The sequence below is a fragment of the Candoia aspera genome, chromosome 3 (genome assembly GCF_035149785.1).
Source record: "Candoia aspera isolate rCanAsp1 chromosome 3, rCanAsp1.hap2, whole genome shotgun sequence".
NCBI lineage: Eukaryota > Metazoa > Chordata > Lepidosauria > Squamata > Boidae > Candoia > Candoia aspera.
The window spans coordinates 75,487,592-75,501,813 of record NC_086155.1 but is presented as its reverse complement, the minus strand read 5'-3'; the positions used below and the strand labels follow the sequence as shown (position 1 = coordinate 75,501,813).

The following is a 14,222-nucleotide window of genomic DNA, read 5'->3' as shown; positions in this document are numbered from 1 at the left end:
TCTTGGAATGTGTAAGGCCTCAATACAAAGAACTTGACTTTAAAACTGTTTTGGAGTATAGCTCAATTAGACTGTTCTGTCTTTTACTTTGCATAACTTTTCGTTCTTGCCAATACAGTAGATATTCTGATATGATGACTACTATGCAGTTTGAGTGTATAGCCCAGCAAACAACTATCTGAAGCTATTCGTTGCCTGAAACTCATGTTTAGATTAACCCTTTGTTGAGATTTAATGATGTCTGGTTGCAAAGCCACAATGCAAGTGGGAATATTTCAAAGGCATGTGTTTCCTTTCCTGTAGTATTCCAGTTTTGGAGCTATACCTAGTTAGAGTTATTTGTGAACCAGTACACTTTTCTACTAAAGTGAAAAGAGTGAGGAAGAATGTCTGCAAAAGGGAGAAAGATTGGTAGCTATATGATCAAATTGTGTTGCTTTTTGTTCCCAAGATCAAATGAACTTTGGAAGTATTATGATATTGTGTTTTTTAAAACTTTACAGTAGTAGTGGAAGAGTGTTCCTATTCTTAGCTAAGTGCTTAATACTGAGCACCTATTTTTGTTGAGATGCATTAAGGAAATTAAGATTTTCTGTCCTCATCAAGCAAGAGGATATTTCTTTTTTTTAAATCAACAAATAAACAGTAGCAGAGATATATAAAATACTTGTGTAAATTAATACAAATGAAAAAAGAAAAAATGTGATAGCTATCTATATTTTTCATTAAGTTGCAAGTACCTACATACAATCAGATGTGTGTCTAACTTCTATTGACAATTGCAGACATCTGTAATTATATTTAGTAGTTGGGAAGTTCAATACAAAGGAAAACTAATTGTCAAAAGACACAATTCTCTCTGAACTTTATTTGTTTCCTTTTGTCATTAATCAAAGATCTGTGAAATTGTTCTTAAAATGAATATAATCAAAATAAGGATCTTTGGGCTTGAGTGTCAACTAAATTAGGAAATATATTTGTATGTTTGTGTTTTTTAATTACTGTTATCAAGTCAAGTGACTCTGGTGCTACTGGTGCCAAAGGAGATAATTTGTCTTCATGTTATATTGAAAATAAGAATATCTTCCCTCACTGACTGGTTTAGAATGCTGTAGGTTCCTTAGGAAACAGGACACTTAAGGAACAATTTTGCATTAGATTACTCCAAAATTAATGGGAAAATGAATGAAATTTGTGACCAAAGATTGCAGATTCACTGTTTATAGTGCTAGTGTATAAAATCATGTTAATTATAATCTTATCTTTTAGCCTTAACTTGAAAGGAAACAAGTTAATTGAGTGATCTATTGCAGATTTTCATTAAAAAGTCTCAGCAGTTATTGCTTCTCTATTTTTTTTTGAGATAGTTCTTTCACTATCAAAATAAATTTAACATTAAAAATAGACAGAGAACCATTAGGTATGCTAAGTTGATTTATTGGGATGTAATTTAATTAGTTTAAATTAAGATTATTGATTAGTTGAAAATCCTTTAATTGATTAACAGGCTTTATATGAAGAAGAATGTGCTGAGTGTGCTGGACTGTGGCTATTATGTGGTGCTGATAGCCTTCAGTTATAGGGCTAAAATGTGCTTGGCGTTTGGTCCCTGAGAGTCCAATCAAAAGAAATTCATTTTCTTTATTATACTGTTTGATTTAAATTTGTTCCATGTTTTTCAGTTTAACATAATCTAGAGACTTTAGCCTCAAATGATACTGAACAATATCTGTTGCAAATGCGCACAAATAAATGAATTGTGCAAAACCTGGGGGCAAAGGGTGTAAATAGGCCCTGGGTTGACCTGAAAAAAAGCTGTGTCACCAGGATAATTGAAATATAAACTTCAAAGTAAGAGGCTTCAGGCAAAATCTAGTAGCATCAGACAGTGATAAAAGATGCTACAAATATTTCATTAAATCTCAATATTGTTTTGCAAACCAAGTATATTATTAATTTTACAAAAATATCACACAAATTATTTACTGAGATATGATAGACTGTAGGTCTTGAATTATTAAAATCAACTATAGTCTCCTTGGTGAGGCATGCTGCATTTTAAGAAATTATGGTTCACTCAGTCTCTGATAGCTCTCAAATTTCCTAAACCTTTTGTAAGTCTTTGGGTTATTAGTGAGCACTTGCTATATTAAAATGCACCTCCAGAGGGTTTTCAAAGAGCAGTACGAACACTTGGTTGTGCAATTTTCTTTCAGGATAAGCAGACCTTTCTTATAGCGTTTTCAGCAAGAGATACTCAACTGTCTGAAAATGCTTATCAGCTGTAAAGTAGAACTAAATTTGACTCTCATCAAAACGGAGTTGTGTTGCATAAGCTTGTGTTTTAAGCCAACACGCTGTCTAAAATAAAAAATTTAATAAGCTTTAATAGAGATCACTTGTTTTCCATAGCAAGCATAGATCACTTGTTTTCCATAGCAATTAGCCTTGAAGTAAATTGAGTGGTTTACTTTAAGTAATGTTGGACAAAGGTATAAATAGAAATTTATTAGTTACTTCTAATGGGTTTGTGAAATGTTGCTTTCATGCTGTTTGAAGACTTTAAATTGACATCTTCATCTTGATAGAGCTCTCTGTAAAATGTACCACTCTTGAAACCGAAGCTTTATTTTTAATAAATATTTTTCTTCCTCATCTTGTTAATAAATACTGTATTGCCAGCAGGGAGAAAATAACTGACAATGCACATAGAGAAGGGAATTGGTTCTACCCCAAATGCAGGCAGTTGTACAAAGTAAATTGAAAAAAAGGGAGAGGGAAATTTTCCATTACTCTTCAGTAGATGGCAATTTTACATGTTATGGGCAACTGCAGCCAACTGCAATTTCCAGAATGAGCTATGATTTTTTTTTTCCTTTTGGTTTGTTGAGAGAACCTTTTAACTCACCAGGAATGTTGCTTGAGAGAGTTGGGTTAATTTTTTTTCCCATCTTGTAATTGCAGTCAGTAAAAAAAAATTGTGACGATAAAAGAGGTGAAGCATAATTATTTCTACCTTATTGCATCAGGAGAATATCAGCCAGTCTTCTTCTTTAGGGATGCCAGTTCCTTTCTGGGGCAGGTCAGTAGCTCTTTTCTGGCTGCTGTGACCATTTTACATGGCACTTTGCAGATTAGGTTGCTGAGATTTGCCAACGTCTTGACTCTCTGTGGATGGAGTCTGATGTAGTGACTTGGCAATATCTGGTCATGTTATCTGGGACTCTTTTGACCTGTAGACTCTGATGCAGAGAATAGGGTGTTTTGTAGAATGACTTCTGTCATCTTGGGCTGGATCTATACCTTTCCTTGGCCTGAAGGAGAGGCTGATCCAGGAGGCTGTCATGGCCTCCTTTCAGGAGAGGATGATGTCAATAGCTGTGAAAGAGTTGTTTAGTATCATTGAGTCTGATATCCTTCTAGACTGTCTGCAAGAGCTGGAGATTGGAGGAAGTATTTTATAGTAGATCTGGAGTGTTTTAAAGTAGACCCTTCCTGGAATAGGGTTCTGAGGGAGGAGAGGCTGACCTGTAGACAATTCCTTTGTGGGTTTCCTCAGGATTTGGTTCTCTCTCTCCACTTTTAATTTTACATGAAGCCACTGTGATTCAGGTCCAATCATGAGACAGAAATGGTGATCTTTATCAGGAGTTAAATGGGAAGAGTGCACCTTCTTGGTCCTGTTAATACCCTTTAGGGCATTCCACACCATCTGCTATGGAATCCTACTGATGGTTCAATAGCAATAGCTATGGGTTGGGAATAGAGGGAACTGTTTTACAATGGTTCTGTTCCTACATGAATGGACAGTTTCAATCAGCAATCATTTTTTAAAAGAATTTTATTAAGTTTGAAACAAAGATAAAAACTACAAAAATGCAAAGAACTACAAAAAGGAAAAAAAAGAAAAACTAAAAAAGTGCAAAACACAAAAATTTTTGAAGATTACATAAAGAAGTGACTTCCGACTTTCAACAACAAGAATATACAGCAATTTCCATAATCAAACCCTTACTCTTTATCAAACATTACTCTTTAATGTTTATGTTTTATGGGGAATTTTATTGTAAATCGCCCAGAGTCCCTCTTCTGGGGGAGATGGGTGGTGGCTAAATATGAGTAATAAATAAATAAATAAATAAATAAACCAAGATCACATTATTTCTATGAATCCTTCCATTATAACATATACAAATCACTAATGCAATTGCTCCTTCCCGTTATGTAAAAGAAAAAGAAAATTTTTTTCTAAATCAACTTCCCTCCCCCATAAAACAACATTTATTTAGTTATTTCCTTCCTACCCCTAATCTATATATTTCTGTGCACTATAATAAAAATCAAATTATAAAAACGTATAAATTGTCTACTTTTATAATAAATAGTACTACAGCAATCTTAACCCTATTAAACCTAAAAACAAGCAATTATATTATACCTTATACATACCTTATAAATCTTACAAATCAAACAAACCTTTTAAAAGGTGCAGTATATCTTAGTCCAAATCACTAAGGAGAAATGAAATCATAATAACCTCACTATCCAATTCCACATTCTTAAATTTTTATCCCACTTCATAATATACCAAGACACTTACATATTTCCTTATTACACACAAGGCATTTTTCTTGCAAAAATCTAACAGCCAAACTGCCCCCTTAAAAATTCAGACTTCTCAGCAAAAAAAACTCCTACAAAGCAGATTCTCTTTTCTCCCATAACATTCCCTCAGAAAAACAACTCTCCTTGTAATCTGCAGCTCAGACTGTCGCTTTAACCCCTTCAGCATCAAAATGTAGTCTTTGCCTGTCATTACTTCAGTCTTTCCGTCAGTAGAAAGATCTCCATCCTTGTCAAAATCTTCATCTTCTTCCGTAACATCTTCAGTCAGATGACACACTTTAGAAATAATATCTTCTGCAATGTCCTGAATATTCTGCAGAATAGCTTGGCAGGAATCTGACAAGATCTGTTTGTAGGTCTGCTTAAGCTCACAGTGGAACTCTGAAAAAAACTCCTTGAAATCCTCCATGTTTCAGGCAGTAGATTATGGCTCCCCCTAGATACCTGACTTGCGCAGATAGGAGCTAATGAGTTAATAAAAAACTTCTGAGTGAAATTGAAACAAGAGAAAGTGTGCTAACAAGTAAGTCTCAGAGAAAGTGAACAGGGCTAGAGGTTCAAAACAGCAAATTCAATGTATAGGAAAATATTGAATCCTTCAAATTCAGTACAAAAATAACAACAGGGAGGCAATTATTTAGTCTTAGTTCTCCTTAGTCTTTAAATGGGAAAACAAGCCAAAACTTAAATAGATTTTAAAATTTGAATCCAGAAATAACGATAAGCACTGAGAGTCTGCTTCTTACTGTAGAAAGCCTCTATTAGGGTATGAAAATGTAAAAAAATATATAAATTGGGTGATTTAGAAATGGGGCGGCTCAACCTAATGTCCTTTTAAAGCTGCAGCACAGGTTGGAAATGGTGACATCCCTGTCTCCCATCGTCTCTTACTGGATCATTGTGAACACTGTTTGTGATTCTCTGGGTACAAGATGGCGTTTTGAAGAGCAGATGGTATGATTCTGAGCTTTTTCTTTATTCATGTAAAACCTCTGGGCTTCAGGTAAAAACTTGCCCAAGCCCAAAAAAGGCACCACGTTGTCAGTTCTGTCCGTGGAGCTCACAAACACAGCTGTTCAGTTGGCCATATTCCCCACCAGAAGTGTTTCAGTCAGCAGTCATGATCACCTTGTGTTTGGACTACTCCAATACACTCTGTCTGAGGCTGCCTTTAGAGAGAACGTGGAAGTTACAATTGGTCCAGGACATAGTGGTGTGAGATGCTGATGGAGCAACTCTGCCACTGCAGGATAAACACTGATTTTGAGTATTTTGGGACCAGTATGAAACAAATAGCATCTGTCGGTCCGTCCATCCATCCATCCATCCCCTAGTAGCCCTGCAGATAATTGCAATGAACTTAGTTTTCATGTTATCAGAATAAGTGTATCTGTGGCTCTCTGACTCAGAGTCAGACTTTACTAATCCACGTTGGCTGAGGTAATGGTAGTTATAGTCCAGTATGTCAGGTGGTAGGAAAGTTGGATAAGTCTCTTTTGGCTCAGTTGGCATCATTTAAGTGGGGGATAGAGTGCATGCCATTTCCCACTGGGAAAATTACCTAGCAGTTACCTAGCAACCTCACTGGAAAAAAAAAAGATCAGCAAGGTCTAGCTCTAATACTATATAGTTAAAATATATCAAAAAGACTTTAATTTTAGGCAGCATGCTGGACCTTTAGCCTTCCATTCTCTCTCTGTTCTCTCTGCAGTTGTAGAAATTCCTGGGTTCTCACTGGAGCAGCTGATTTACATAATCACTATACTATTATTTCCTAATGAAGATGAAAAATGCAGATCTTGTCCTAGTAGGCTAATCATGGTTGGCACCCAATGCGAATACAGATTCCCTATAATAATTTAAGACATTATGCAGAAATCATACAGTGGTTAGTTATATTATTCAGACTACTGCAACTCTTGTATCCTGATTGGCTTTTACATTTAAAGTTCATAACTGACCATTAAAAGAAAATTGTGGTATCTCTTTTTTTCAGAAAGCACTCAAATTCCAAACTGTGCAGGAAGAAAATATGGAAATGATACCCAGAAGCTTTGAGATAATGCTTCACATTTGAAATGGTTCAATGACTTGTTTTCATTGCCTTTCTTCACTTGGGATTAATTTTTCTTCTATAGGAGGTTGAAATTTTCTGAATGTTTTTGTAATTTAGAATTCTTTCAGTCCCAAGGGAAGGGAAGAGATTGCAATATTAATTTTCTTCATATAAGTTTTTAAGGGTATTTATATCTCCCCATACTGCTTAAAATAGCTCACAAGATAACAAAAATGTTAAACTGTACACAAAGTATATTTCATTTCAAATAATATATAACATTAGTAGAATTCTTCTTCTCTTCCTGCCGTTTAAGTGGGCATGTTTTGGAGAGTTTATGCTTTCACTTCAGTGGATAAATGAGGATGAAACTCTCTGAGTAATTTCATCTGTGCAGATAATTTAAAGAAGAACTTTACAACACACTGGAATGCATAAGAAGCATCTCCCTTTACACAGCAGAAGCTTCTTTTCTAGGCCCACATGGCTGCTTCCAGCTGCTTCTGCATGTGTCTTTTCACACAGCCATCTGGCATGTGTGTATGAACACAGCTACTTGGCTTCATGTTTATCCCATTGTCTAGGAAATGATGCAGCTGCTTTAATGATTCAAAGAGAAGTGCTTTTTATGAAGTGCATTTTGCAAAGAACCTCTTTAAAAGATTGCACAGCTTTGTTAATCATTCATCTTAACATGAACATTTTATTTTAGAGAAAAATAGCCACAAATCCTCATTAGTAATGTGACCTACACTATTTTGGTTCTCCTTCCTTCCTTCCTTCCTTCCTTCTGAAAAAATCTTGCTTGCTGTTCCTATACTTCTCTTGAAAGTATTGTTTTGTTAATCCTTCTGGGCAAGTAGCAGCCACTTGATAAACGATTTTCAGTAGAAAACTAGTGATCCAGCCTTCCTATACAGGTAATATAAATAGGTGATAAAATATCTCTTTGCTGTTTCAAGAATTTTCTGAAGTAGGAAGGATTCAGATTGATTAATATAGATAAGAAGCTGAAGCATGAAAAGGGACTTGGAAACATGGCTATTATTTAATGGGTACGTGTGTAATGGTTGCCTATTCTAAAACACTATCAGCAGGAATTCAAAGATATCTGATTTATTAAAGAATAGTATGCAGGATCACAGAGAAAGCTGAGAATGATAAAAGCGTGCCAAATACAAACTAAAAACCCTTGGTGCAAATGAAATCCCTCCCCCCATAGAATCTTCCCAAGTTCACAATCCCAGGTGCTCCTAATGGTTTCTGGTGGTCTGTGGGAAAAGTCCTTGAACAGAGAAATTAACCCAAACACATTCCATTGTAATGAACACAGATACAGAGCTTGGTACAAGGTTTCACAGCAGCTCCCTCCCAAACAGAAACGCGCGTCAGCGCCATGGCATGTGAAACGTTACAATGTATACTGTACATTGAAACACTGAACATGACATACTGCCCCCCCAAAAGAAAGAAAACACTAAGCAGCAGGCTTCAAAGGGTAAGCAAGGTGGAAATGGTGAACTAAATTAGGAGCATTAACATGGCAGGCAGACACCCATTCAGGATGAGGAAAGTGTTTCCATTGGACCAGATACTGGAGGGTGCCTCGAAGCTTGCGAGAATCAACGACCTCCGTGACCTCAAAGTGCTGTTGGCCGTCAATCATGATCGGAGCAGGAGGAGGAGGTTGAGGATGCCAGCGGGAGGAGTGGTGGACAGGCTTGAGCAAGCTGCAATGGAAAACAGGGTGTAAGCGTTTCAAATTGTGAGGCAGGTCCAACTTAACAGTAACTGGATTGATAAGACCAACAATAGGGAAAGGACCAATGAACTTGGGAGCAAGTTTTTTAGAGGGCTGTGGGAACTTGATGAATTTGGTAGAAAGATACACCTGATCCCCAATCTTGAAGTCGTGTTGCAAGGAACTATGCTTATTGGCCTGAAACTTGTAAGCAGCCTGGGCATCAGCCAAAGTTTGTTGAATCACCGGCCAGGAATCAGACAGCTTAACAGGCCAGTCAGATGCAGAACATGTTTGGGAAGGGGGCTGTGGCAGTTCAGGGATGGGAACAAAGTCGTGACCAGAAACCACACGAAAAGGGGTTTGCCCGGTACTTTGATGGACAGCATTGTTGTAAGCCACTTCAGCAAAAGGTAGTAACTCCACCCAATCATCCTGATGGTAGTTAATGTATGCTCTAAGAAACTGTTCAAGAGTGGAGTTTAAAATCTCAGTAGAACCATCAGTCTCAGGATGGGAAGATGTGGACAGCGCCTGTTTGGTGCCAATCAATTTTAAAAATGATTTCCAAAACTGGGAGGTAAACTGCCCCGTGGTCACTGACCAAACGGGAGGGGCTACCGTGGAGGCGGTAGATGTGGATGAGAAATAGGCGCACCAATTGCGGGGCTGACGGGATGGATGCACATGGAATGAAATGAGCTTGTTTGGAGAAAAAATCTTTTACAACCCAAATGACAGTTTTCTTCTGACTGGGAGGAAGATCCACAATAAAATCCATAGAAATATCGTCCCAGGGACGGGATGGGCTGGCCACTGGCTGTAGAAGCCCCTGTGGTTTCCCCCCCTTACGTTTTGACATGGCACAAACAGGACAGGACGCAACATAGTCTTTTACATCACGTCTCAAGGTAAGCCACCAGAATTGACGACAAACCAAATGTAATGTTTTGACAAAACCAAAGTGTCCAGCAAGTTTATCATCATGGGAACGCTGTAAAATCTCAGCTCTTAAAGTTTCAGGCACATAAAGGCCATGTTCCACCCATGCCAGATTGTTTTCAAAAGAAACAGTGTCTTTATTAGCTAGCAAACAAGTGTCAGATTTCAGCACCTGGAGAAAGTCCTTGTGTAACTGACAAGGAACTTGCACTTTCCGCTTCCCAGACTGGGCTGGGGGTGGGGTTCCCTGCACATGGGTCTGGCTCCGAGTGACAGCAACGAAACCCAGTTGTGGTTCAGTGAGAACAGTCCCAACCACATCTGCCCCCTGGTCAAAATCCTGAGGTAAACGCGACAAAGCATCGGCCAGAAAGTTTTTCTTTCCTGGGATAAATTTTAACTGGAAGTTGAAACAACTGAAAAACTGAGCCCAGCGAATTTGTTTAGGACTGAGACACCGGGGGGTGCGGAGGGCTTCCAAATTCCTATGATCAGTCCAAACCTCAAAAGGGCATTTAGCGCCTTCAAGGAGGTGACACCAGGCTTCCAAAGCAGGTTTTACAGCAAACGCCTCCTTTTCCCAAACATGCCACCGGCGTTCGGTTTCAGAAAATTTCCTGGACAGATAAGCGCAGGGTTTTAAGTCATTTTCAGAATCTCTTTGTAACAAAATAGCCCCAACTGAGGAGTCAGTAGCATCAACCACAAGGGGCGTTCGGGATCAGGGTGCTGTAGAATAGGCTCAGCAGTGAAAAGGGATTTCAGTTTTTCGAACGCTGCCTGGCATTCAGGCGTCCAATTCAGCACTGCTCCAGGATGTTTTACCTTGCGTGTCTCCCCCAGAGTAAATCAGTGACGGGCACTGAGTAAATTTACAGAGTAAATCAGTGAGGGGCAAGGCAATCTCAGTGAACCCCTGGATAAACTGGCAATCGTAATTACTGAACCCGCGGAAACTTTGCAATTGCCTCCGGGTGCCGGGGCGTTCCCAACTTAAAATCACCTGGATTTTTGCAGGGTCCATTTCAATGCCCTTGTCAGACACCCGATAGCCCAGGTAGTCAAGTTGGGTCTTGTGGAATTCACATTTGGAAAGTTTGGCATAGAGTTTGGCATCTCTAAGCTTGCGTAACACCTGTTTGAGGAGGCGTTAGTGTTCCTCGGTTTCAGTGTAAATGAGAACATCATCTAAATAAACCAGGACCCCTTTAAACAAATGATCATGTAATACTTCATTAATCAATTGCATGAAGACTCCGGGCACCCCTGCCAACCCAAAAGGGAGGACTTTGTACTGAAATGAACCCAGTGGGCAATTAAAAGCAGTTTTCCACTCATCCCCAGCTTGTATGCGGATGCGGAAATAGGCTTTGTGAAGATAGAGCTTGGAGAAAATCTTGCCCTTAGACAAATGAGCTAACATGTCCTTCATGAGCGGAAGAGGGTACTTGTTGAGAATTGAGATGGAATTTAACCCTCGATAGTCCGTACAGAGTCGAAGCGTGCCATCTTTCTTTTCCCGGAATAGCACAGGTGCCCCAACTGGGGAATTTGCAGGTTCAATAAACCCCCTTGACAGATTTTTGTCAATAAAGTCCCGTAATGCCTCAAGCTCCTTCTGAGTCATCGGATAAATTTTTGGCTTGGGCAATTGAGCATTGGGAACCAACTCTATTGCACAGTCAGTTTTCCAGTGGAGGGGTAGCTGATCTGCTTCCATTTCCCCAAATATGTCTGCAAAGTCTTGGTGTCGATCGGGCAAGCCTTCTAAATGTGCCAAGTTAGGGCGCGGCGTGGCAACTGCAGCCCTTCCAACCCCCGTATGTGCAGCTCTCTCCGCTGTAGGAGCTTGATAAAACCCATCTTTAAAAGTCACGGTTCTGTGTTCCCAGTTTATATATGGGCTTCGATAGGTCAACCAGGGGATCCCCAGAATTACCAAGGGATTGCCAACAGGTGCTACAACGAATTTCAAAGTCTCACAGTGGCTGCCCATTTGCATTGTGATAGTTCCAGTGAAATGGGTTGCCCCCCCCCTCACTGTTGAACCATCCAACTCTGTGAAGATCAAAGGCTGCTGGAGGGGGAAGCTAGGCAGGTCCAAAGCAGCAACCAGATCAGGGTGAATTAAACACCTGGAACAACCAGAGTCAACCAAAGCCCAGACCTCTGTAGTTTTTGTGCGGGAACCCAATTTCACTTTTACTGCTAAAGTGGGGCAGTTTGTACTCACCATAGCATCCTTGCGCCCATCCTCCTCCACCTGCCCGTAGGCGCTCTTCATGGCAGGTGGCTGGCGTTTCCCCGCCGGCTCCTTAGAGTCGTATTCAGCCTCTCCCGAGAAGTAGAATACTTCCTCAGCATTGGCTGCACCCTTGGCTGCTGTCATCCGCCACAAGGGGGGGGGCGATTTAGCTGGTGGCTTTCCCGCTCGATCTCCAGCCTTGGCTTTTGGGCAATCAGCTGCTTGATGCCCTTCCTTTCTGCATCGGAGACACTGACCCCTTGCGTAGCGCCGATCTCTCTCCTCATCCCAGGCTCTATAGCTTGGCCGGGGAGCAGTCGCAGCACTTCGGGGTGCCCTCATGGTTGCAGGTGGTCTTTCAGATCTTCTAGCTTGCATGAAGGTATGCTGAGCGTGCTCAGCCTTGCCTGCCAGACAGATCCATTTGTACAATGACTCTGGGTCATCTCTACACAACGCCCACCGTAGGACATCCCAGTTGAGTCCCTCTTTAAACTGTTCTATTAAGATTGACTGAGACCAGTCGGGGATTTTCCCAGCTAGAGCCTTAAACTCTAGGGCGTAATCAGCTACGGACATTTGGCCCTGGGTAAGATCCTTCAGCGCCTTCTTAGCTCTTGCCTTGGCCAGAGGATCCTCAAAATGCAGCTTTAACGCCCACATGAAGTCCTCGAAATAATCAAGTGCAGGGGAGTCAGCCTCGCTCAATTGAACATACCAGTCAGCCGCTCGACCCTTCAACTTGGTGGCAATGGCAGTTATCTTAGCCTCTTCAGAAGGGAAGTATGCTCCAAACTGCCTCATGTAGCTTTTAGCATTGGTTAGAAAGAAAGATAACTTGGTTGGATCCCCATCAAACTTGACAGAAAAGTCTTTCACCCCCACTCCGGTTGGAGCGGAATCAGCAGCTGCTTGAGTGGTTGGGCCCCAGGTTACAGTAGCTTTCCCTCTTTGGGGTGGGGACAGTGGTGATCGAGCCCTGCGGGGTGGAGATTCATCCTGGAGCCGTCTCTGGCTCCGCTCTGCCGGCGGTCCGGATGGGAGGATGGGGGATGGTTGCGTGAAGCTGGGATCTTCTCCATGCTTCCCCTGCCCCCCCAATGACAGAGACAGGTTTCTTAGCATGTACTCCATCAATTCTATTTTGGCCTCCATCACTCTTAGCCTTTCAGGGGTTTGAGATTCCTCCCTCTCTCGCATGTTAGGCTGTCTCTCTGTTGATACTGTGGTAAGTTCTATGTCTGGGGTCAGCGGGAACCAATACTTCCAGGACGCCTGGGACGTCCCTGGCTGGGGTTCTCCCACTTCATCCCATGTGATCAACTCTGCGGGCGATTCGCTGGGTGCCGGTTGCTCTGGTTCTCCCCCATCGTCAGATTCCACCTCAGGACTGGATCTCGATTCATCCTGGAAATCTGAAGGTTCTGGGGTGAGGCTCAGTTCTCCACTCTTGACCGTTGACTCGGGCATCAAGCTAGCCGTCTCCTCAAGTCCCCCAGTCGTAAACTTGGACTTGGCCATTGTTAACTATTTTCCCTCACAAGAAACTAATCTTGGTAGGAGCTAACAGTATAACTTTGGTGATTCTCAGCTTTATGTAATGGTTGCCTATTCTAAAACACTATCAGACTCATGAGCAGGAATTCAAAGATATCTGATTTATTAAAGAATAGTATGCAGGATCACAGAGAAAGCTGAGAATGATAAAAGTGCGCCAAATACAAACTAAAAACCCTTGGTGCAAATGAAATCCCTCCCCCCATAGAATCTTCCCAAGTTCACAATCCCAGGTGCTCCTAACGGTTTCTGATGGTCTGTGGGAAAAGTCCTTGAACAGAGAACATAACCCAAACACATTCCATTGTGATGAACACAGATACAGAGCTTGGTACAAGGTTTCACAGCAGCTCCCTCCCAAACAGAAATGCGCGTCAGCGCCATGGCATGTGAAACATTACGATGTATACTGTACATTGAAACAGTGAACATGACAATGTGTTTTTCAATGACTGTGTTTCATACCAAAGTGATATTACGAATTATTTGAGGTTGATTTGGGAAAGGTATGTCAGTTAGTTAGTGGTAACTTCTGCTGTCTGATTTTGTTCTTCCCTATATTATTTTAATATCTGATTTAATTTTTTTTCAGGCCTGCTACGGATGAAGTAGCAACGGAACCTTTAAAATATGCAGAACAACTTCCAGTAGCACGAATAATACACCAGGTATCACTTTGTTTGTTGATATTTCTCTCAAGAATAAGTAAGGCTTCAGCCTTGTTAATAAAATGCTTATATTTACAAATGGTATGGAAGCAGAGATTTCCATTTAGGAAGTGATATTATTTAGAGTACCGAAAATAAAATAAAAATCTTGAATGTCACAAGAATAGTTATAATGTCCCTACTAAAGTTTCCCTTAAGTAGCAAAGGAAGCCTCTAGCTAATTGATTTCAGTCTTCTAATAAAGTATTTGTGGTACAAAGTAGAGTTAGCAAGAGTTTATGGCTGTGAAAAAATGCAGTTCTGGCCTTGGTAAAGGCAAAGAGAGCAATAAAACATTAAGGGAGGAGAAATGGTAACTCAGTCATAAGAAAGTGGAAAGCATGAGAA

General features: G+C 40.5%; 1 protein-coding gene across 1 annotated transcript in view; it reads left to right on the top strand.

Moving 5' to 3' along the window:
* The window catches only part of PIGK (phosphatidylinositol glycan anchor biosynthesis class K), a 115,717-nt gene that overhangs the window by 60,227 nt on the left and 41,268 nt on the right, over window positions 1-14,222 (top strand). The window contains exon 10 of the mRNA XM_063298141.1: window positions 13,760-13,835. Coding sequence (XP_063154211.1) covers window positions 13,760-13,835 — 76 coding nt within the window. The remainder of the gene's footprint in view (window positions 1-13,759; window positions 13,836-14,222) is intronic.